The 24,684-nt window shown below is 47.8% G+C and overlaps 2 protein-coding genes across 3 annotated transcripts in view; one reads left to right on the forward strand and one right to left on the reverse strand.

Annotated features, from left to right (window-relative positions):
• Window positions 1–21: 21 nt before the first annotated feature.
• TTC1 (tetratricopeptide repeat domain 1) lies at window positions 22–21,454 on the forward strand. Of its 2 annotated transcripts, none has more exons than XM_053956999.1 (8): window positions 22–95; window positions 825–1,117; window positions 9,945–10,005; window positions 11,086–11,198; window positions 11,416–11,452; window positions 13,379–13,527; window positions 15,482–15,536; window positions 20,881–21,454. In XM_053956999.1, the coding sequence occupies exons 2-8, from the start codon at window positions 845–847 to the stop codon at window positions 21,012–21,014; spliced, it is 822 nt and encodes a 273-aa protein (XP_053812974.1). In that variant the 5' UTR covers window positions 22–95; window positions 825–844; the 3' UTR covers window positions 21,015–21,454. The 2 variants fall into 2 exon arrangements, with proteins under 2 accessions (XP_053812974.1, XP_053812973.1); XM_053956998.1 differs by lacking the exon at window positions 22–95 and adding an exon at window positions 326–491.
• Window positions 21,455–21,736: 282 nt separating this feature from the next.
• Window positions 21,737–24,684, reverse strand: part of PWWP2A (PWWP domain containing 2A) — a 30,672-nt gene continuing 27,724 nt past the window's right edge. The window contains exons 3-5 of the transcript XR_008433657.1: window positions 23,428–23,508; window positions 22,639–22,794; window positions 21,737–21,801 (exon numbers count right to left, since the gene is read on the reverse strand). The gene's annotated coding sequence lies outside the window, so the exon portion shown is untranslated. The remainder of the gene's footprint in view (window positions 21,802–22,638; window positions 22,795–23,427; window positions 23,509–24,684) is intronic.

The following is a 24,684-nucleotide window of genomic DNA, read 5'->3' on the forward strand; positions in this document are numbered from 1 at the left end:
GCGCACCCCCTCGCTCATTGGCTGTCGCTGCCGGAAGCGGCCCCCTCGTGCCGGGGCGTGGCGGAAGCCGGAAGCCGGAAGTGCGGCTGGCGCAGGTGAGTGCGGGCCCGGGGCTCGGGGGTCCGGGCCGGGCCCGGGGGGAGCCGGCGGAGCCGGGGGCGATGGCCCCGGTCTGCACCGACCCCTCCGCTCCGGGCAGCGCGGGGCGGGCCCTGCGAGCCGGGCGCGGCGCCCTGGGGGTGGTGGTGGGGCTGGAGGGGCCCGGGGGTCGCGCCGGGCGAGCCGTGCCGGGGGCGGGGTGTGGGCCGGGCCCGGGGACCTGAGCCCGGCAGGTCCCGCACTCACGGGCGCAGTGTCCCGGCCCCGTGTCTCTGCACGGGACGTGGAACCCGGGGAAGTTGCCCCCGTCCCGCGAGATCTGAGTTTCCCTTAGGGATGTCAGGAGCACTTTAAAGATTTGTAAATGTGGAGAAGAGACAGTAGATCGTTAAGTGCGTGTCGATGTGTATAAATATGCAAGGGGAGGGGGCAGAGCAGGGCCAGGCTCTGCCCCAGGCCCAGCAGTGGCCCTGGCCAGGAGGCAGAAGTGCTGCCCCGGGCAGTGCCAGCCCTGAGCAGAGCCCTGAGGGGCTGCAGTCTCCTCCCGGGGGCGTTCAGAGCTGCCTGGACACGCTGCTGTGCTGTGGTTGGGAGTGCAGGAGGTGGCCCCAGTGACCCTCTGTGGTCCCCTGCAGCCTCCCCCCACCCCCGGGCTGCTGGGATTTGTTTGCTGACGAGGCTGTTAGTGATGATTACTGAGTGCCACTCCTTCCCCATTCCCACAGCCCCCTCCCAGGAGTCCAGCATGGACGAATTTAAAGATGCAAGCCCACCTGTGGAGTCACTGAATCGCCTGGAGCTGTCAGATCAGAAAGCTCCAGAGACTGGCCCCAGAGATGCCCAGGATCCCACAGAGGAGTGTTTCCATGACTGTCACGACTCCTTTGAGGCCAAAGGAGCTGTGCTGGATGCTGAAGGGAACGTTCAGGATGACGGGAGTAGCTGCAGGAAGCAGACAGAGCTAGATGAAGAATACTTGCTAGAACTAGAGAAGGATATGCCAGAGGAGGAGAAACAGGTAATGCAGAGCACAGTGCTGGTGTGAGGTGATCTGTGTGCAATGATCTTTGTGCAGTGATCTGTGTGCAGTCAGTGTTGGTGTGAGGTGATCTGTGTGCAGGTGTGAGGTGATCTGTGTGCAATGATCTTTGTGCAGTGATCTGTGTGCAGTCAGTGTTGGTGTGAGGTGATCTGTGTGCAGGTGTGAGGTGATCTGTGTGCAATGATCTTTGTGCAGTGATCTGTGTGCAGGTGTGCAATGATCTGTGTGCAGTGATCTGTGTGCAGTGCAGGTGTGCAGTGATCTGTGTGCAATGATCTGTGTGCAGGTATGCAGTGATCTGTGTGCAGTGATCTGTGTGCAACGTTGGTGTGAGATGATCTGTGTGCAGGTGTGCAATGATCTGTGTGCAATGATCTGTGTGCAGTGCAGGTGTGCAATGATCTCTGTGCAGTGATCTCTGTGCAGTGATCTCTGTGCAGTGATCTCTGTGCAGTGATCTCTGTGCAATGATCTGTGTGCAGGTGTGCAATGATCTGTGTGCAGGTGTGCAATGATCTGTGTGCAGTGATCTGTGTGCAGTGCAGGTGTGCAATGATCTGTGTGCAGTGCAGGTGTGCAGTGATCTGTGTGCAGTGATCTGTGTGCAGTGATCTGTGTGCAATGATCTGTGTGCAATGATCTGTGTGCAGTGCAGGTGTGCAATGATCTGTGTGCAGTGCAGGTGTGCAGTGATCTCTCTGCAGTGATCTCTCTGCAGTGATCTTTGTGCAATGATCTGTGTGCAATGATCTGTGTACAGTCAGTGTTTGGAACGCTCTGGGGCTGCCACCTTTAAAGCCCTCGAGTGTCTGGTTTTACTGTTCCAAATTCCCTCTTTTAGGTGACAGTTGTTTGTGGCTTTCCTTGCTGCTCTTACTCCTCACGTTCCAGGGCAGATGCTGTGTGCCTTGAGCAGTGGGGGAGGTGGCTGTGGCTCAGAGATTACAGCCACAAAACTCTCCCTGTTCCTGCTCTTTACTGTCTGTGCATCCACTGGTTGCCCCTGAGTGCCTGCAAGGTGCTTCTCCAAAACTCAGCAGATTGCAGGGTGGTTTTCCTGAAAGGTTGTTTATGGGAATCCAGAGAGCAAGGGGTTCAGTTGGAACAGATCCCTGTGGGTTATTTTTAATCAAACAAAAACAGCTTTAATCAAACAAAAGCACATTAAATGTGGGGGGTTGTTTGCTTTCACTGCTGTCACATTGGACAAACTCATCCTGCAGCAGGGAGGAGACAAATGCAGTTTTTCACCTGTAGAACCAATCTTTGTGTTAATAGAGAAGTTCCTTGAGGTGGAGAAGCAATACTGGGGAAGGACAACATGGGGTAGAGTCTCCTTGGAGTAGGAGTGAGACTAAAAGTACTTCTGGTCTCTGCTGGAGCTGGTGAGAATCCCTTTGGATCTGTCTCAGTGTGGGCTCTAAATGGGCAGAATGATGCTGCCAGTGGTAATCCAGTAGTGAAGAATGGGGGTAGCAATGTCAGGAGGTGTTCTGGTGCATCCTTTGGAGGATTTTAGTGCAAGCCCCTGCCCAGGGCCAGGGGCATCTCTGGCACAGCCCCTCTGGCTCCCTGTGCTGCTGTTTAACTATCCTGGAAACTTCTGTTTAATTAGAATTTCCTTTACTGCAGAGCCCTGAGCATCCTGGACTCCCTCTGGGAAGTCAGGGTCTTGTTGCTGGTGTAGGAAGGAGTTTGTTTGAACTGGGGGTTTTTGCCCAAAACAGGGCATTCTCCAAATGCATCTCTCAGGTGCTGAGCAGAGGGCAAAAATCCTTCCTTGACCTCACACACAAAAATCATTTGATTGTCCTTGGGTTTTTTCCAGTCAGAGTGAACAGTCCCTTTTTTTCTCCTTGTGTTTATTCCTGTCCAGTGAGGAGCACTGTCATCATGAGTCACACTGGGGCTGCAGCACCAGCCTGGGACTTGAGAGCTTCAGAGAAAAACTGCTGAAAACTGGGGGGAAATTGTTCTGGAACAGAACTCTGAAAAGAGCAGCAAGCCTGGCAATTGGCTGTGTTAATTTTCCTGCTGCTCTTGGTTTGGGTGTATTTTTAGATAATCATCTCATTTTGCACATGGATCTTTGCCTGCTGTCAAATGACCAAAATAATTGGGAATGTTGAATCTTGGCGCTCAGCTTTGTGGAACTCCACTGAAAGGGGCTATGGGAGTGCAAAACAACAACTGCTTCAAACTGGGAAGGTTTCTTCAGAGAAAGGCTGGAGGCAGCTGCAGCTCTCATCTTTCTGCAGGTTTATTTCCAGTGGTGTTGAGCAATTCTGCCCTTCAGAGTGGTTTGTGATTTCAGCTAGCCAAACTGAGGGATTCTGTCTCTCACCAGCACCACAAGTACTGCATCAGCAGTTTTTTATGGTCCACGGAGAGATTTCTGAATTTTGCAGGTTTTCAAATGTAGTTTTTTTTTTCTCTAGCAAAATATTGCTGGTATGTGATAGAAGCAGAGCTGCAGAACTCTGAATGCAGAGCAGAATCAGGAGCTCAGACAGCTGTGACAGCCACTGCAGTCCCCCTGGACAGGCACTCCTCAATTGCTGCTCCAACTCTGCTCCTTCTACTTGCTACTGATGGCCGTGAATTTATTTTTCAAAGTGAAACATTCTGTATATTCTGATTATAAAAGACTCTGTTAAATCCTGCAGCTTTTAAGGAAAATCCTGCAGTCCCAGTCTGAAAACACTGCTTTACATTCATTTACTCAGAACTTTTAAAACCTTTTAAGCCTCCTTCCCATGACTCAAAAGGGTTTTGGTTTTTGTTGGGTTTTTGTTTGTTTGTTTGATTGTTTTGGGGTTTTTTTTGGTTTTGTTTTTTTTTTTTTTTTTTTTTTTGTTTTTTTTGAGAAGGGCAATGTGATTTTTTTTTTTTTTTTTTTTTTTTTTTTTTTTTTTTTTTATTGCAGCTGCAGCAAATAGGACAGAAACACTCAGAAGTGTTTTTTGGCTGCTGAGGTGGGGAGCAGCCTCTCAGCAGTCCTGGCTGGGTTCTTGTGAGCCCGTGCTGGCACACCTCAGGGGAGTGGAGCACTGAGGGTGGGGGTTCACAGGGATATCAAGCTGGGTTTTTAGATCCAGGGCAGTGCTGGTTAAAGGAGACATCAAACAGCAGCCTGGTGCTGGCACCTGGGGAGATGGATTTGATTTGGCTGTTTGTCTAAATCACAAAAGCTCCCCAGGGACTGGTGCTGCAGCACCAGCCATAAACTGTGGGCTCAGGGCACAAGGAGAGCTGGATGTGAGAGCCCTGCTCCACTCAGATTTATGGAGCTCCACCTCCTTAGGTTGGGGTTTTTGTTACCAAAACCCACTGCTGTGTTCAGCAGCTGGAGTAAGCCAGGCTCTGTGGAGTGATGTGCTCCAGGCTGTAGGAAAAGCCTCTCATTTTTTCTGGAGATGCAAAGGCAGATCCTGGGCCAGGCTCTGGGTGTTTCAGGTTCCAGCAGCTCAGAGTAAAACACTCACCTGTGCAGAGGCTGCTGAGAGCTCAGAGGGAAGGAGCCAGGGAGGGATTGTGTGTTTTCTCTAATTACATTTCAAGAGCCCCATACAGGGAGATTTTTAAGCAGCAGGAATTCCTTCCAGGGAGACTGCAGGGATACCCTCAGAAACCTTCTCTGCACGGAGAAGCAAAATAAGAACTTGCAGAGATATTAAGACACAAACCTGTAAGAAGTGTTCTCAAAACCAGAGCCTGGTTCCTTGCCTGGGCTTGCACCTCTGAGCTTTTTAAGGACTGAAATTCACCTTTGCAGGGTTTGGTTGTTGTTTCACAAGGCTGCTGCTGCTGCCTCAGCAGAGGCACTGAGCAGCAAATTGCTTTTGATGCATTCCAAGCAGATTTTTCTGGCTGCTTGTCAGTGGCAGTGATGGCTTTGACGTGGGGCTGCTCTGCAGAATTAATCTGAGGACAGCCAGCAGCTGTTGCAGGGTCATTGTCCAGCCTGCCCAGCCCTGCTCTGAGGGACACCCTTCAAAGAGGAGTTTATCCACTGCAGGACTGCCAGGCCCTCAGCTCCTCCATCGTGGCAGATGCTGTCCTGTCCTGTGGCAAGGACTTCAGCACCTGGCCTCTAATTTTGGATATGGAACCCTGTGTTCTGTGAGACACTGCAATAAATACCCAGTATTCCTCCTGAGCAGTTCCTTCTCTGGCCTCTCCATGTGCCCTGCACCTGCAGCTGGCTGGAATCACAATTCCTGTTCTGACAGCAGGAAATGTGTCACAAGACAAGCAAGAGGAGATTCTTGAGGAGTGTCTTGTGAGCAGCTTTGTAAGGATGTGGTAGAACTGAATTTAAGAAATAGGATTTTTGAGTGATGCCTGAGATTCTTGCTGGGCTAAAGAGTAAAATTTCCTTTTTTTAACCCCCTGTTTTCTGCAGGCTCTAGGATATGTTAGAGAACGTTGGCTTAGTGAAGACATTTCCTTTAAGCTGCCTCTTCCTCACCCTTTCTTCCCTGTGCCTGTGGTTGATCCCATTGTTTTCCTTAAGGGGAAGCTTCTGTATAGAATAAAACATCCTGTTACATGTTCTGAGTTAAAACCTGGAGAAGAACATCTGAGCAGTAAATCTGTATCTGCTGGAGTCATTAATTGCAAGAGCTGGTGAGAAGAATTTGAATAAAAGCTGGAATTAGAATCTCCCTGTGTGATTTATAATTCTTTGAGCTTTAAACAAACAAAACTCTTCTGCTGAGTGACAATTTCATAGGGAGAGGGAAAATTCTCCCCTCATGTCCCTTTGAGTGCTGCTGTCTGATTTGAGTCGTGTGTTCAGCTGTGCATTTCTGTGGCAGAGACTGCTGCTGTCACATCCAGGCCTTTCCCCTTGTGCTGATGGATTTGTGGGCAGCTCCTCTCCCTGCCTGAGGCTGCTCCTCTGGAGCACAGGGATGAGTGGCACTCCTGGCTGGGCTTAACTGGAGCTGTCAGGGAGGGCTGTGACCTCCTTCCCCGTGTCTGGCAGTGCTGCTCCCACTTCCATTTGGGAGGAGAAAGAGGAAAGTTGTTTTCCATGGAATCCCAGGGAGCAGGGACAGGCCAGGTCTATCCCTGGAACCTCCCAAGTGCAGCTTTGGGTGTTCTCAAGATATAAAAAAGGAGGTTTGGGGGTGACTCCAACCTTAAACTGAAATCAAAGCCTGGGATGCAGGATAGAGCAGTAGCTTCCCAAAACTGCAGGGGGAAGCAGACAGCTGCTAATGAGTGACTGAATGAGTGCTAATGAGCGAGACGTGGGACTGGAGGCTGAAAAATCCACTCCTGATCTGTTTAAAATTCCAGTTTCTGTGCCCCCCTCTGAACTGCAGGAATTTGGATGTCTCTGGTTTTGGTGACCTTCCCAAGGGACTGAGGGGCAGGTTCACTGGGAGTAGAACTGGAGCCAGGAACAGTTCCCAGCAAAGGGAAATCAAGGGATCAACCCCAGCACAGGAACAGCCAGAGGAAATGTTGTGGGCAGTGTCACAAACTGGGGCTGTTGTTCCTCAGCTCCCACTGGCTGTTCAAGGATTTCACTTCCAGCACTTCTGTTGCATTGCTCACTTCCCAAGGAAACAGGGAATATCTCAGTTGCTGTCTTCTCTAATAGCAGACTAATGCTTTTATCATTATTAAAATTGCATTTAATATCCAAATAAAATTTATTTAGAATTATATAGTTACAAATAAATCCTATAAAATTCTATTTTACGTAGTGCTTTTCTTGTTAACCCTGAGTGTTTTGGCAGAGCAGCCGAGGTGCAGGGGCTGTGTGGGATTTAGGTTTGTGCTTTATTGTCACAAGGCCAGGCTGTCCCTTGTCAAAACTTGAGATCATCTCCAGCAGCCCTGGCTTTGCCAGGCAGGTTTGGGTTAAATACTGATTTTTTCTGAATATGGGATTGGCATTCAGTATCCAAATTTAAGCATTTCCAATCAGGTCCTGTAGGAATCATCACCAGTTACATTCAGTTATTTCTTCTGAACTTCAAAAAATATTTAAACCACATCATAATCAGTGCCTGCCACGCAATTTGTCATCTTTGCATTACTAAAATTTGCAAAAAAAACCCAAACCTTCAGATTTTGCTGCCACTGAAGAGCAGAAAATGCTGCCCTGGGGAGTTGTGGCTGCCTGCAGGGCTGTGTGTGAGCAGCCCAGGATGGCTTTTCCTGGGATTCAGGCTGACCTCATTCCCTGCCAGGGCTGTTGTCATGGACCAGTTTGGGGTGACACTGCAAATCCCTCGGGGCTGATGGGTCCCAGAGAGCTGCAGGGAATTCACCAGGGCAGGGCTGGAGTGCTTTGGGGTTTTCCCTGGATTTGAAGAGGTTCTCCCAGCAGCAGTGCAGCTGAAATGGAAATCCTAAGAGTAGTCCTGTGTTAGGAATTTCTGTTCCAGGAATGTCTGGGTGGAGGAATAAATAATGCATTTATTTCACATCCAGCCTGCTTTGCAGGGCAGTGCCTTTAGCATGTGAGGGGCTCATCCATTTTTCATGCTCTTGCATCTTGTGGAAAAGCCAGAGGAATTGGCTTTGAGATGTTGCTTCTTGGTCAGTGATACCTGAAATGCAAATCCATCGATGTGCAGGAGGTTCCCTGCAGACTTCACCTTTTAAAAAATACTTTGGACACTCAGTTTGGAAGTGAAACTCATAACCAGGGATATGTTGAAAATGTTGGTCAGGCTTTCACAGAAATGCAAGTTTTGAACCATTGCTGCTTTGCAGGGAGCTGAATAAATTACAAAATCATACACAGAGCTCTTGAGAGTGCTGCTTTGTTGCTTTGTTGTTTTTCCTTTTACTCCTTTTTTAATATAAAGCTTATTCTTCTGAAGCTTTCTTGCTGCAAATCACTTTTTATATTAGCATTTAATGCATAATTAGGGTAAACGTGTAATATTTTTTTAATAATTTGGATAAAATGAAACAAAATATTGATGGTACAGGTGAAACTTTTCATCCAGCATCCCTTGGTTCCAGGGTTTCTGCCTCAGGACTGCTGTGAGCATGCTGTAGTTGTGTTGATAATAAAAATCCTTTCACTCTTGTGGAGCTGTAACTGAACCCTGTGCAGCAGAGAGTGCTCGTGGCACTGAAAGGCCACTTCTAAATAGGTCATGAGCAATGAAGTCAGTGGGGTTTGTGTTTCAGGCAGCCCTTCCCCACACTGAGGGCATCTGTGGAGATCTTTCCAGCAGGATCCCTGTCTCAGGCCTGCCCTGTGCTCAGATGGGGCTGCTTTGTTCTGTGCCACGAGAGGTTGGGATCATTGTCACCCTTTGTGCACTGCAGAATATTTAAAAATGCCTTTTTGCAGGAATTTCTGTCTGCTCCCTGGGAAATTGAGGTGTAGCAGTTCCACATTCCCTGTGCTGAGCAGCAGAGTTGTGCATTACACAGAGAATTTGGGATTTTCATGCAGCCTCAAGTGTGGAATTTGTATGTTCATGTTTAGAAAGCATCAAGTGTGTCCCTTGGGGTGTTGTGGAAGGGCTTGGGGGGGTTTGTCAGCTCCCCCTGAGCAAAGGCATTTCCTGAATAATTGGGCCTGGTTTGTGTGCCCTGTGTTTTGTGGGGTTCCTTTGAAATGTCAGCAGTAATTGCTACTGGAAAAGCTCTTTTATAGGCAGTAGGAACACATTTGATGGTCTGGGCATGTATCAAAGGGGTCAGATGAGATTCTGCTGTGGAATTTCGTGTCCTGACTCAGTGTCCTTCCACTGAGGCTGATCTGTTCTCCAGGTGCTGCCAATGGTCAGGTGAATCAATTCCCAAAGCCATAAAAGCAGGAGGGAGAGCCTGGGATTTTGAGCTGTTTGTCAGCTCCTTGGCATAGCTGGGAGCTGCAGCAGTGCTCCACACTCTGTACTATATTTAGCTGTTTCCAAGGAGATGTTCTGTGTGATATTGATAATTGCATTAATCCTTGATTCACACAATCTGCAGGAAAGGAAACTGCTCCTTTTCCTACTGTTGGCTTTTTAATTGCTCAGTGATCTGTCATCTACAGACACCTCCACTGAAGTCCTTTGTGTGCTGGGAGAAAAACCAGTGCTCCAGGGATGGTTTTTGTAGCACTCCTGAGCTCTGTGATGCTCCTGCCCTTCCCTGCTTTGTTTCAGGAGTGTCTGCAGTGTCAGGAGGTGGAAGGGATGGCTCGGTGACATCCTGAGTTTTCTGTGTCACAGGCTGAGAGCCTGAGCCTGGCCTCCCCTTGTGCCAGGACGTTCATGGTTGAGAACACAGCTCTGCTCACACGTGCAGTTCTCACTGCACAAAGAACCTGCTTCTGGGGGTTCACTTATCCCCCCTAAGAAATCTTTTAGGGCAGAAATCTTCCTCAGCCTGGACCTTTTCCTTGTGCATCTCTGAAAATAACTGGAATTGCTGAGGTGGAATTATTTCAAGCAAAACTTGTGAGACTTTACATTTAAAATATATTCTGCACAGTAGACCTGCAGTGAGTGAATTAAATGGAGTTGGAAAGGAGAAGCAAAGAGGCAGCTAAAAGCTGATGTGTTGGTTTAAAGCATGGAATTCTCCTGGGAAGCTCTCCCTGCATCCTGGTGGCTGTGGAGTGGAGCTTTTTAATTGCCTTGCTGTTGCACTCCAGTGTTTCATGGTATATAAAGTATTTCATGTTGCAGGGTCTACAAGCAGATCTTGGCAGAGTTAGAACTCTCCAGGTTATGTTTTATTCTGCTCCCCTTCCATCCTTTATTTGGAGCTGCAGCTGACCTAGTTGCTCATTTCAGTGAAATACTCTGAGACATTGTCTTTCCTTTTGTAGAAAAGAAGAAAGGAGAGCACGGGGCTGAAGGAGAAAGGAAATGAGCACTTCAAGAAAGGAGGTGGGTTGGTCATCTCTGAACACCCCGTGGATGTCAGAGAATCTCCCATTAGTGCTGAGCCAGTGGTGGTGCTGCAGGAAGCTCTGAGGAAGACCTCACACTGTCCTTGTTGAATTTTATCACCTCTTGCATTTTTCATCCAGCTCTAGAGGAGAGACAGAGATACAAGACCTCCTTTTGAGTTGTTTAAATCCCAAAGATTTGGATACTAAAGCAGGATTCCCATGAAAGCTGAGTGTTTACTTACAAAACCGTGAATTTTGGACTGCTTTTCAAGAGCCAGGGTTTCTTTTACTGATCAGAAAAGGCTTCCCTGGGGCTCTGAGTTGGGCTGATGGTTGTGCTTAGAATTGATGCAAGATTTGGGGCTCTGTAGCTGTCTTGTGCCTTTATACATTGATTTTAATGAACAAACAGAAGGGGGGAAGTGGTTTTGATTGAATCTGCTGTGGGTGGAGGATTCCCAGAGGAAGCAGGAATTGCAGGTTCCTACTTCCCTCAGTCTGCAGGACACAGGCAGGAATCTGTGTGCCCTGAGGAGCAGGCAGAGGCTGGAGGTGCCTCGTGGAATCCTGGGGATGATCTCCAGCTCTGGAAGGCATCAGAGAGGGCAGGAGGGAAGTGCTGAGCCCAGGAGAGGCACAGGCCTGGAGCGTTGCTGGAGTCTCACCCCTGGCCTCCCCTTGCCAAGCCCTCTGATCTTTCAGAGATGAAGATGATGTGGCCATAAAAGCTCCCTGCAGCTGCTCTGAGCAGTGCACTGACAGCCTTCAGCACTTCATCCAAAGGGATTCCACCTCTGCCCAGAGAGGAAACAGTGTCAGGGATGAGAATTACACCCACATCCTGCTGCACTTGTTGCATTCAGCTCAGGAGTATATTCCTGCTTTTATTAGCAAAATCAAGTAAATCTTAAACTAATTGATTGTATTTATGTACTCAGTAATGTTCTTTGAGAGCAGCTGCTGATTCTGGTGTCACATCACCAGATACTGAGAACTGTTTCCAAAGGAGCCTCAGCCAAGGGGTCAGTGATTGGAAATGAATGCTTTGGTTTGGGTTTTCCCTGTTGCTCTGCAGACTATGGAGAGGCAGAAGACTCCTACACCAAGGCTCTGCAGATCTGCCCAGCCTGCTTCCAGAAGGACAGGGCTGTTCTGTTCTCAAACAGAGCTGCTGCAAAAATGAAACAGGTGAGCGTTGCTTTCATTCTGTGTCACACTGGACCGAGGCTGGCACAAATGCAGTTGTGAAGTGATCAGAGCCCTCCAGGACCAGGCTGTGCCCCATCCCCACCTTGTCCCCAGCCCAGAGCACTGAGTGCCACCTCCAGCCCTTCCTGGGACACCCCCAGGGCTGGGGACATGAAGAAATATGACTTCAATGTAACAAAACTGTTTTGTGTTCTAGGACAAGACAGAGGCTGCCCTGAGTGACTGCACCAAAGGTACTTTTTCCTCTCTGTGCTGCTCTTGTGCCAGGTTTTTGTACATAAATTGTGTCATTTAGTGCCTTTACTGCAGAGCTGTAGTTTTGGGCATAAGGGTCTTTAAAGAATTGAACAGAAAACACCTGATTTGTATCACTTATTTTGTAAAATGTCTGTCAGACCTTTCCTATCTGCAGTAATTTACTTTCTGTTCTTTTGTGCCATAAGGCTGCAGTTTGTACTTGTTTTTAAGAGGAAAGGCCTTTCTGTGGAAACTGTTTCCCACACCTGTGATTTCAAACCCACTTCCACCTGCCATCCCCCCCAAATCCTGCTTTAATCCCAGGTTCCAAAGAGCTCTGAGGCTTTATAGGGTTAACAGCATTATCAAGTCCCTTTCCTGCACAGCTTTTGCTTTGTCACCAGGGCTTATGTTCCCCTGTTCCTGCCCTGCACAGTTCTGTCTCTGCACCTTCTGGTGGAATCAGTTCAGCTGTGCTTTGCTTTATTGCTTCCACCCACTCACCCACCCTCGAGTGTTTGTTAAACTCCCTGTGACAGCTGGGGAAAAAATCCAAATTACCAATCAGAGAACTAATCCAGTGGCTGTGTGCCAGCCCTGCCTGCTCAGAAATGGGAGCTGTGCTTGCTGAAAGGGCTCCTGGAGGGACCAAATCCTCCCTGGCCTCGCTCACTGGGGCTTTGCCTGGTTTTGGTGCTGCTGCTTTCTGAAAAACACCTTGAATTTTGCAGTGGCTCGGAGGGAATCAATGTGCTTTGAGCAGAGAGACTTCAGCTGCCAGGGCCTGACACTCCCCAGGGACTGGAGCACAGCAGAGCAATTCAGTCACCTGCAGCTTGCTGACTGTGCCATTGCCTTTGTCCTTGCCAGAAGATAAACTGGAATATTTACCTGGATAATCTGAGATTTAATTGTCCCCAGAACCATTTTAATGAGCTGGGAATTATAAAATGGACAGACCTCTTTCTGTGATGATAAATCCCTCACAGTCCCTCTTTCTGAGGTGAAATCTTTCATATTTTCCTCTTTCTCTGATGAAAAATCTTTCACATTCCCTGTTTCTGTGGTGAAATTTTTCCCTGTTTCTGTGGTGAAATCTTTCCCTCTTTCTGTGGTGAAATCTTTCACATTCCCAATTTCTGTGCTGAAATTTTTCACTGTTTCTGTGGTGAAATTTTTCCCTGTTTCTCTGGTGAAATCTTTCCCTATTTCTGTGGTGAAATCTTTCACATTCCCTGTTTCTGTGGTGAAAAATGGATGAAGGAATTCTTGAGGAATTACCATGTGGAGGTTGCTGCTGAGTTTAGCATTCAGTCTGAACTGCTACAGCAAAGAGCCCTGGCTGCCAAGGGAATGAGGAAAAGCTGAGATTCAGTCAGGATGCCCCTCTGCCAGCTCACAGGGCTGAAATCACTGTTTGTGCATTCCCAGCACAATCTGAACTGTTTGATATTAAATTCAAAAGAGCTCCAGAAATTCTCCTGGAGTTTGTCTCCACTTGAACTGAGATAAGCGTGGCAAGGCTGATTTTCCCTGCTGTGTGTGTCTGGAGGGATGTTTAACTTTAGCTGCAATCTAATAATAGCCACTTGCTAAACACACAAAAACTGAAATATCTTGCAGGTCCTTAAAGTTTCTGTAGCATCACTTAGAATCCCTGCATGGATAGGATTGCACATTTAAAGCTTTGTGATCATAAATCACTTCCATCTGTGAGAGACTGTGGACATTAAATGAAATATGATCATGAGACTGTCCCAGGCAGCTGCTTCTGAATTCCAGCTTAGCTTTAAGCTGTGCCTCTGCTTGATCCTGAGTTACATTCTAAGGACAACTTACAAATGTAATGCACACTTGAGAATCCATTTGAGAGCTGGGGAAATGTTTTAAGAACAATCCTGGGCTTTGCTTTTGTTTTGCAGCTGTGGAATTAGACCCTCACTATATCAGAGCTTTGCTGAGGAGAGCAGAACTCTACGAAAAAACAGAAAAATTAGATGAAGCTCTGGAAGATTATAAGGCAGTCCTAGAAAAAGACCCCTCAGTTCATCAAGCCAGAGAAGCTTGCATGGTAAGCTTAAGCCTTTCAGTGAACTTTGGCCTAACTTATTTATCATTATTTTAGTTCAGCTTCACACCAGTGAACCTGCAATGGATTCTGCCTCAGAAGGAAAAAGAAACTCACGTGCATCACCTGCAAATTTGTCTCTAAACCCACACTGGATCTGTTGTTACAAAAATCTTTTTGAAAGGCTTAATTGTTTTAAGTCTCCATTTGGGAAAATAAATCATTAGCAGTGATTCTGCCCCCCTTTTCCCCACACTGTGGTGTTGTAAGTGACAGATTAGGAACAGCTTTTATGGCATATTAGGCAAGAAACCTAGCCTGGAATGATTTCCTGGGGGACTGGATCAGTTGCACTGATGGCAGAAAATATTCTGCTTAACTGTGTGAGTGCTGTTGGTGGTGAGGGGTGATCCCATAAAACAGCTGAGCTCCCATAAAGGTCCTGCTGCCTCTGGAGCTGGGCTGGGGCTGCCCCTGGGCCAGGAACAGCTCCCCAGGGAATGGGCACAGCCCAGAGCTCCAGGAGGGTTTGGACACTGCTCCAGGGATGCCCAGGCTGGGATTGCTGGGGGTCTGTGCAGGGCCAGGAGCTGGGCTGGATGATCCTGGTGGTCTCTTCCCACCGAGGATAATCCAGGATTCTGAGTCAGACCCTCAGGGGTGGCTGGTTCTGTTCAGGCTGGTTGGAACCCCAACACTGTCCCTGGACCTCTGCAAAGCCAGGATTTTCTCTCAGTGGCTGTGCCCTGATGATCCCACAGCAGAGCCCTTGCCCAGCCCTAGAAGGGAATCTCCAGCAGTGCTGCTGCTCCTCTGGCCATCCTTCAGGCCCAGTTCAGAATGCTCAGTGTTTATTCCTGATCTCTGGGCAGTGCAGAGGGTGGGGGTTCACCCCCTCCTGCTCCCTGAGCTCCCTTGGCAGAGCCTTTGGCTGCAGAACCCTTTGGACAAAATCCCTTCAAATTACCCTGCCCTGGCATTTGGTCTGCTCTGCCTTGAGCTGGTCCTTGTCAGATGTGAGGGAAGAAGCAAACTATTGAGACTGAAGCTTAAAACTCCCTTCTTGAAAACCTGTTAAGGAAATCCTGACAGCTGTGATTTTACACTTTTCAAATATTTATCATAAATCTCTAAATTTCTTAATAAAACCCCCAAGTTTCAGCTGTTGACTCCACATACCTGGTTACATCTCTAACCTGGAGGAGGCTGAGAAGCTTTGCTCTGTTGTGAGGTAAAAGTGTCTCTGCTTTGCAGGAATATCACAGGATCTTTTCCCCCTCACTGGCAATGGAAATGATGCCTCAAGAAAATCTGCAAATGGGTTTCATTCACAGTTAAGCAAATCTTCCTCCTCCCTGCCCACAGGAATGATCTCACACTGCTCTAGGGAATGTCATGCCCCTGTTAAACAACAGATTAAAATATGAAATGCACAATAGTTCTTTGATTCCTGATTTGGTACCTGCTCCAATACTCGAGCACTGTTTGTATGTCAGGAGTGCAGAGCTGGGGTTCTGATTTCAATCCTCAGTTATTTTTGATTTTTTCAATGCCAGACTAAACAGTTTGGACTGATCATGTTTGTGCTCAAATCACCCCTATTGCTGCTTTCCCAGAAAGTTTCATTATATGGAAGCAATGGTTAGGTTTGGGTTTTCACAGGTGTGTAACTGTTGGGAGAATTTCAGCCTCCACTCAGTGTTTGAGGGATTTTAGGGGAGATGAAGTGATTTCCCAGAAGCAGCTGTACTTTGGGATAAGTATCACAGACACCAGATAAAAATGGGTGTCCAAAAGGGCATTCCTGGAGTGGGAGATGCTGAGGCTCTGCATTAGCAGTGTTCAGAGTCTGGAGTAGGAACTGCACACCAGGATTTGTGTCTGTCACTGCTGATGTCCAAAATGGGAGCATTAGTGAAAGCAGGGATCTGATTCCAGTTTTTCTCTCTCTCCACAGAGATTACCACAGCAAATTGAGGAGAGGAATGAAAAATTAAAAAAAGAAATGTTGGGTGAGTAGTGTGTACTTCCATAAAAACCCTCATGATCTACTAGAAAAAAACCTGCATTAATAGAATCTCTTGTATAAAATTTAAAGGAGCTAAATCTGAAAGGAAATATTTGTTCAGTGTTAAACAAAATTCCTGATCTCTTTGTAGTTCTCAATTGCTTGGTTTCACCTTCAGTAAATTGGAGACAAGGAATTCTCCCATGCAGAAAAAGCCATGAGTTCCATTTAAAGAGAGAAAACTTAAAACCTTCTAGAACAATTTCATATTGATGTATGTAAGAGCTGGGGAAGATTGTTTGACACAGCTCAACTGCTCAGCCCTTTCTCCCTGCAAATAAACCCTCAGAGCAAACATTCCCATGAAAGGGATAAACCAGGGCTTTCACTAAACCTGTGCCTAAAGGAACTCCCCCAGCTGGAATAACTGGGGATGTTTGATCTGGGGGCTGAAGGAATAAATGTGATTCTTTCTGTAGCACTTCCAGCCCAGAGACCTCCAAGTGTTCGTGTTTGTCTTGATTTATTCAGCATTTCACTGCCTTGATTTATTCAGCATTTCATTGCTGTTTGGTTGGAGGCTGAGTTGGATCTAGCCAGGGTTAGCACCAGGAGTGGAATTACAATTCCTAAGGCAGTGTTTGGTGGGAAGGGAAGGCAGTGTTTGGCTGTTCTGCAGAAAATCAGGTTAAACAAACTCAGCCTGTCTTTCACATTGATTCTTAATATATTTGGGAAGAAGAGACTGTTTCAGCTTATGCTGACGTTTTTCTGTAATTTCTTTCCTGCAGCCTCTGATTTGCTCTGGCTTTGTTCTGCTCTGACCTAGCAGTGTCAGTGAGGCTTTGCAGAGCTTTACAGGATCAGAGTCTGCTTCCCCCATTGTGCTGAGAACAAGCCCCAAATAAATCAGGTTAGGGGTGATGGGGCTATAAATAAATGACAAATGCAGAAAATCTCCGGAAGGATCAGGCCCATTGGTAGGACATGGCATGGGTTTCAGCACAAAGTAATATGAAAATAAGTCCTGATCTTTGCTGAACTCTAAAGGGCCTCACTAATCACAAGGGATTTGGCTGGAACAGTAAATCCAGCCCCTGCATTGCTGGGTTTTTTTCCCTGGATGTCAGACTAGGTGGGATCTCTTTTAACAGTGTTAATACTTTAAAAGTGGCAGTTGGGATTTCAAAACTGGGCTGGGCTTTTGGGAAGCACTTCAGACTGTTTCTGTCGGGATTCTGGAGAGAGAAATCCCTTCTCAGTGATGTCACACAAGGAGTTCAAACAGCTGGAGAGCCAGAGTGAGAGCAGGGTAGGACAACACAGAACCTGTGTTCACCCCCAGCCTCGTGTGTGACAGGGTTGTCACAGCTCTGGTTAAGTGACAGTGATGGTGGCAGTGGTGGCTGTGGCTGGCACACAAACTGAGGGGTTTCTGTAAAACATTCTCCTGAAGTGAAGTCAGGAGTGTGGGCAGCCCCTTCTCCCGAGTGCTCCAGGTTCCCTGAGTGCTGTTAAGGGAGGCAGTGGTGATGCCATGGAGGAAGGAAACACTTCCCAAGGTTTGCAGAGTGCTGCAGCTCTGTCTGAGGTCAGGAAAGCCCTGGAGAGGATGGATGGGAGTTCAGGAAGGAGTGGGAGAAGAGAAACTCGATGGAATGTGGTGGTTCCAAGATTCCTTTGGATTGTCTTGTTGTACAGTGAATTTGTTTGAAGCTGTTCCCACTTTTCCACCCTTTCTGATGGCATTTCCCACTGCCAGGATGGACCTGGCTCATGGCACTGTGGCTGGAGCTGGGTGACTGGGCTTGGGCAGTGCCAGGGGGACATTCCTGCCTTCCCAGGGGGCAGCTCAGGTGCCTGGGTTGTGTTCCAGACTTTTGGGCTCCAGCACAGCAGGTCTGAGGCATCCTGACAGTTCCAGGCCAGGCCTGCTCCAGGAGCACTTACTCCAAACTGAAATTAGGAACAGTGTCCCAGTTTGTGCTTTGGCTCCTTTGGATATTGAGCTGATCCTCAGTCAGTGAATTGGCCTGTCCTGGTTTTGCTGAGCTTTTATTCTTTCAACTCAAACAAGGCCTGGGTTGCCCAACCATCTCCCACTGTCATGAAACTGGAGCTGTGTACAAACAAAGCCAGATAAATGGAGTGCATCCTCCTCCTTCCCAAGTGTGTTTCCTGTTTCCCAGGGCTGCAGCTCATTTCTGTCAGAGGCTGAACCCCCTGTGCAGTGCTTGTGTGTAAATAATCCAGAGCACACATTCCTGGCTGGATTTTCCTTCTGGCCCATGTGACTGCTGAGGCTGATGTCACCAGAAAAATCCTGGTTTGTGGCCAGGCCAAGCCCACTGGTGCTGTGTGTCCCCAGGGATCTCTTTTTTGCAAGGCTGACATCTGTATCTCAGTTCTTGCCATGTTTTGATCAGCTCCTCTGCCACTGAAGTCAGGATGAAGGGACCTCTGAGTTCTCATCAAAGAGAGCTGGACTTGGAGCAGGAGCTTTCAAATCCAAGTGGCTTTTCCCTCTGTACCTCATGAGCATCCTCTGCCCCAGTGACTGAGGATGGGAGGTTTTGTGGGAGGTTTTGTGTTTCTCTCCTTAAAGCCAACGATTTGCAGTCTTGTTTAGAGACTTTTATAATTATTGTGATATCTGGGACCCCTCCTCTGGGGAGAGAGTGTGAGGAGAGGGGAGCTTTGGAATGGTTTTAGCAATTTGGGGGCCAGAGCTCCTCACCTGGGCCTTCCTGTCCAAAAGAGATTTTTCCATCTACCTGAGATCAGCAAAGACATTTATTAAGCTTTGTGCCTAAAGAATTATGGGGTTTGTTTGTTTTTTTTTTTTTTTTTTCAGCTATGTTGTGTTTGCAGCTGAGCTGCTAAACCCCAACCCTGCACAAGGTGATTTTAAGTAGTTAAATCAGAGCCAAATTACAGTTACAGTTCAGTCCTCATTTACCATTTAGGGAAGGGAGAAGGATTTGTCCTTGCTCTTTTAATTGCTTAAAAATGTTGGTAATACAAGAAGTTACACAGAGAAGAGACCTCATCAGGAAATTTGTCTTTTCTCCAAAAGAATTCTTTACACAAGCAAGATGGAGCTTTTCAACTTCCAAACCCCACATTAACACCAGCAACTAAGCCAGAATTATTGCCAAAAAGACTGAATAGCAATTAATTTTGGCTGTTACATCTTAATGTAAATTGTGAGTAATCTTTTCCTGCATCTGCCTCTTTCAATAGGGTGTTGAATTGCAGTTTAGGTGAGTAATGAATCACAGACTTCTGAGCCCTAAATTGATTTTTACAGATCTGTTTTCTTGTTAACCTCTGAATATTTGCTTTGATGAAAAACCTGAATGTGCTGGAGTTGCAGGTGGAAAATAAACAGGGTGTGTTTGAAAGAAAAAGAGCAAAATGTGTGAGAATAAGGGCAGAGGGAGGAGAGGCTTGGGGACAGGCAGTGTTGGAGGCTGGGCAGCCTCTGCAGCTGAGTCCCAGCTCCACGTGGTGCCTTTTCCTTCCTCCCAGCACAGGCTCTGAGGGAGCTTTTCTTTGGGAGGGGGTTGCAGTTCACTACAGCCCTTAATTTAGGGCTGAAAGGAGCTGTGGGAGGAGGAGACAGAGCTCCCCTACAATGCTGGCTCTGTGTGTGCCAGGACAGCAGCAGCAGCTCCGGGCTGGAGTGCCCGGAAAAGCCAAGGCTTTCTTCTGCCTCATTAACAATTAATTCAGTGTGGCTGCCCCAGAGCCTGCCTGGGGAGGGACAGAGCAGGAAGGTGAGCTGGGATGTGCTGCTGGAATTATCACAAAGCCCCAAATCCATGCTGTGCTGGGGAGCTGCTCCAGCTGCAGGGTGGATCCCGAGGCAGTCAGGGGCTGTTTATGGGTTTGGAAAAGAGCATCCAGCTCCCTGCAATTGGAAAAAACCTTTCCAGTGTCCTGCCAGGCAAGCTCTGCTCTCCTGCCCAGCTGCAGGGCTGGGGGGCTCCAGCCATGCCAGATTCTGCAGGATTCTCCACTGAGACACTGCTCACCCCAGACCTGAAGCTCAGCCCTGGCCAAATGTTTGTCCAGAAGTACCAAAAAACCTCTTCACATCACTCAGACAGATGTTACCAAAATGGTTTTATAGCCAAAACACTTTCAGGGTGCTGCATAAAGGGATGAATATCATAGTTAATTTATCTTCATCAGGTGTACTTTAAAAAAACCCTCAAATATACACAAAGAGGTTCATTCTACCTGAGCTGCTGCTGGACTGATTTTGGCCACACATCCCTGAACCACCTCATCTGTGAATTCCCATTTAAAAAATCAAGTTGAAGGAAATTTGTGTCTCCCCACCCATTTGCTTGGTGGGCCCAGGGGTAAGGTTATCTTTTTCCAGACACTGGGAAGAAATCCTTCCCTGGCAGGGTGGGCAGGCCCTGGCACAGGTGCCAGAGCAGCTGGGGCTGCCCCTGGATCCCTGGCAGTGCCCAAGGCCAGGCTGGACAGGGCTGGGAGCAGCCTGGGACAGTGGGAGGTGTCCCTGCCATGGCAGGGGTGGAATAGATGATTTGTAAGGTCCCTTCCAACCCAAACCATTCCAGAGTTCACTGCTCCAATGTGTCCTTGCCCCAGAAGCCCAGGTGAGGTGAGCACAGTGCCAGGGGGTTCTCAGGACTCCAACCCCTCCAGGCAGGAATAGCTGTGGCATTCCCAGGTGTTGTTCCAGGCCTTTGGCTGCTGCAGCTGCTCAGTGGATTTTCCATGGCAGCAATTGCTGTTGTCACACTCAGCTCCCAGCAAAACAAAACCCATTCCCTGAGGATCAGTGCAGGTGGGAGCTTTTGCCTGGAGAGGCAAACCTTGAGAAGGCTTCAACTTGTCCAAATTTCTGCTTTTCCTTTGGGAAATCTACAGTTCTGCATTGAAACCAGGAGGAAAAGAATGTTTTTCTATGAAAACTGACCATTTTCTTCCCTTGTGTTGTCATGCCAGGGGGTTGTGTTCAGCCAGCAGTGAAGTTCCTAGCTCACTTTATCTATTCTGTAATTTCTATATAGGATCTTTTTAAAGGATGTCCTTTTGTTGTCCTTCCCCTCTTACAGCTGTAGCAAGATCCATTTTCCAGAGTCAGGAATCACATGTGATCCATATACTGACAGGACTTCATTAACTCTCATACTCTCTGGATATTGAACAATGATTTTTAATTCCTGCTAGGAGCCTAAATAATAGAGATTTCCTCAGCATTTACCTGTGCTGGATAAATCAGCAGGGCTGGGCTGTAGTTGGGTGTAATTCCTTGGGAGTTTTGCTGTGCTCAGCTCTCACTGTGTTCTCTTGGAATGTCACTGCAGGCAAACTGAAGGATCTGGGCAATTTGGTCCTGCGCCCCTTTGGCCTGTCAACAGAGAACTTCCAGATCAAACAGGATTCATCCACTGGCTCCTACTCCATCAACTTTGTTCAAAACCCCAACAACAACAGATAACATGGATTCAGTGTGGCTCTGCACATCCCATGCCAGGATCCAGCAAACCAACACCCCTCCTCCCCCAGGGCAAGAGGAGACTCAGCAAACTCATCTCCCAGCTTGTGAAATTATTTGCAATGTGGGTGTAAAGCAACTCACTCAACTTCTCATAGTGATAACTGTGTCCAGTGTGTGATTTATTCTTTTTTTTTAATTTATTTTTTCCCCTTCCCTTGCGGTGTTTGGCTTTTCCAAGAGGCAGTTCCTTGGTTTGGCCCACTCAGAGCTGGCAGCAGCAGCTCAGGGGAATCCAAAGGCTGGAACAAAGGCTGGTGGTGTCCTGGGAATGGGGAGATGCAGCAGCAGCACTGCCCCACCTTAGCTGGGTGGGACTGGCCCCCCTGGACACAGCTCTGCCCTGGAATCATGGATCTCCTAATAAAGGCTTGGTACTTCTGCTCTTGGGCTTGTGAGGTTCTTGCCTGGGCTGAGCCCTCCCCGAGGGGGGGTTTGCTGTCAAAGGTCCCACAAATAACACCTGGCAGGACATCCATAGGAAGCAGTGGGTTTTTTGGCCCTGCTTGCAGCAGTGTTGTCATTTAACTTCATGCCACCCTTCCAGCAGTTTGTTTACTGGGTATTAATTTTTTCTGAAGGCAGCAATGACATTTTGTGCCTCCCTCTCCATCTGCACACCTTGTAAAGGTACCTCCAAATGAAATGTGATTGTCTGAGATCCATTCGTGTTGCAGGGATGCACGGGAGCTGATTGCAGAGGGTCTCCACAGTAACTGCACCTGGAGGACTTGGAAGTATTTCTAGAATGAGATGACTTCTGAGGTCCCTTCCAGCCCAAGCCAGGCCTTGATATAAATATAAATATAAGTATAAATATAAATATATGTGTATATATATTTGTATGTTCTGTTGTGGTTCATTCAGGTTTTGGAGAAGGTGCCTTTTGTAATTCCTGCTTTCCTGGGGTTTATCAGTGCTGAAGTGCTTACACTGGAGGCAGATTCTGCAGTTGTCTCCATGCAGATTTCAGTAGATGATTTAATTAAATAATTAGCAGTGGCTGCCTTGGCTATTGGGTGTCATCTCCAATTCATTTCAGGAAGTCTCTGTGTGTCTGAAATTCAGGAGCTTCAGCCTTTCACTGAAAGGAAAAGCCTTTCCAGGCACAGCAGGTTTGGTGCTTTAATGTCATTTTTGTCTCTGCAGCTGTGCAGAGGTTTTTTTGATTGTTAAAACTCTGTCCTGCTGCATTTTTAGTTTAGTTTTAGTTTAGAGCTGGGCTTGGAGTCAGATGAGCTGTGAAACCTCTGCGGCCTGAGCTGAGCTCTGCAGGGAAGGCTCAGTGGCTTGGGATTAGTAGAAATGTTAATAATCCTCCCTAAAACCTGGAGCAGTGCAGAGCAAAGGTGCCCAGGTGCTGCAGGGAGCCCTGGGCAGCACCAGCTGGCCCTGGTTCCACTCACCTGCAACATCCAGCACACCCCTGGCACGGACAAAACTGGAACCACTTTGGAACCACTCTGGATGCTTTAAATTTTAATTTTTTTTTTTTAATTAGTTAACATTTCCTTGCTCTGACCAGTGGGTTTCTGTCCCTGCCCACACTGTGTGCAGTGTCACTCACCCGTGGCTGGCTCTTGTGCCCAGTTACACCAGTGGCCTTTTCCAACCTGCTGCTTCAAGGACATGATTTCTCTTCCTTCCACTCTGTTCCTGCTTCACCCCTTTGAAGGCCTGGGGAGCTGCAAATATTCCTTCCCAGCTGGAGACTGGGGAATTTCTGGGAAACAGAAACACAACAAAGCTTTTGAATTTCCTACCTGCTGTGCAAACACATCATCAAATGATTGTGCAACTCCCCTGCAGGATGCCTGATGTGCACCTGGAGTTTTCCAATGAAGGGAAGGGCAAAGGAAGCAGGACTGCAGCTGATTAGTGTTTGTAATTTAATTGGATTGTGTGAAAGTCACTGGGAGTTGGGCATGCTGGTACTGAGAACTCAAACCTCCAGGTCATCCCTCCCTCCTCAGGGCCACTCTCCAGCTGGACCAGAAACCTCTGGCAGGTGTTATCTGCCACCACAGCAAGTTCTCCTCTAGGCAAAATTCCAGTTAATTGCCTGAAAGTCCTTTTGCATTGTCCAAATCCTGAACAAGTGCATGTGTCTTGCTTTTGATTTTTAAGTGTTTTTTTAATGTCTAAACTAGTCCTCACAGCTGCCACCAGTAAAATAACTGGTGCCTCCTCCTGGTGTTACTGGCCACAACCCAGGGAGTGCCAGGGAGCTTTGAGTCACACTTGTTGGATTTACAACCTCTAATAGGAAAAAACTGTTTTATGAAACACAATCTTTTAAATATAAATGCTCCTAACCCAAACAGTTCCTTGCTCAAGTGTTCCAACAGTTACTCACCCTCCTGGTAACCAGCATGTGCCTCCTTTCCAGCTGGAGTTGTCCATCCTCAGCTCCTGCCTTTGTTCCTCCTTCCTTTGCCTGCCAAACACAAAACCTTTCAGTAGCTGGCCTTTCCCCTGAGGTGTTTGCACAGAAATAAAGGCAATGTTGGTCCTGCCCATGAGCTGGGTTAGATCTCTCCCTACAAAGAACTTTCTCCAGTTGTGACACTTGTGGCTCAGACCTTCCATTTTTTGACACCAGAACTGACAGTGGGGTTTGACCCTGCTTTATGCAGAGCTTCCCACTCACTCCTCTGTTTGTCCCCTCAGAGACTTTAATCCTTTTGGCTGCAGATGGACTGAGGTTAGGAATCCACGGATTGCCAGGATGGTTTGGGCTGGAAGGGACATTGAAGCTCATCCAGTCCCACTCCCTGCCATGGGCAGAGACACCTTCCAGAGACCAGGGACACCTTCCAGAGACCCTGGAAGATGTTCCAGTTTCCTCCAAGCCCTATCCAACCTGGCCTCATTCCAAATCCTGCTCATGAGTCCCAAGGCCTGGCCCTCAGAGGAGCTGAACACCTGCAGTTCCCTCCATCCCACCAAAGATTTGGAGCATTTAACATCTCCTAAAAGATAGAAAAAGCAGCTCCCCAGTTCACATCTTCAGCTCTGTCTCCCAAAACCCCAGGCCCAGCAGGATCCAAAATCTCCCCCAGCTCATATCGTGTGACATTCAGGATTTGACAAAGCACCGAGCTTGGAAGTCCAGTCCTTGCCTCCTTGATTAGCACAAAACTTCCTGGGATCTACCTGCCCCTGGTTAGCACAGCCCCAGCCTGGGAGAGAGGAGAAGCTGCTGGTCACCAGTTCCTGGGCTTTAATTAGCTGTGTTATTCCCAGGGGATTACTGCTGCAGCCAAGAACCAATTACACCCCAGTGCCCCCTCTCCAACACGGGCAAAGATGTGCTGGGGCACATTTAATGTGCAGCATTCATAGGTTGCTCATTCACAAGCTTTCCCTGTTTGGATGAATCCCAACATTTTCTTGCTCAGCAAACTTTTTCCCACCCCGGGCAGGGCTGTGACTGCTGGGGGGGCTCTGGACAGTGCCTGGCACAGGAATTGTGGCACTAAGCCAGAGGCATCACTGCCTACCCTGACAAAGATTAAGGGCTCTAAGTCAACTGAAAATTAAAATAAACCCGTTTTTCCCTGATTCTGCACGTTCAGTGGGAATCTCCCAATTGGAAACCATCTGCAGCTGC

The sequence above is a fragment of the Vidua chalybeata genome, chromosome 15, assembly GCF_026979565.1.
Source record: "Vidua chalybeata isolate OUT-0048 chromosome 15, bVidCha1 merged haplotype, whole genome shotgun sequence".
Classification (NCBI taxonomy): domain Eukaryota; kingdom Metazoa; phylum Chordata; class Aves; order Passeriformes; family Viduidae; genus Vidua; species Vidua chalybeata.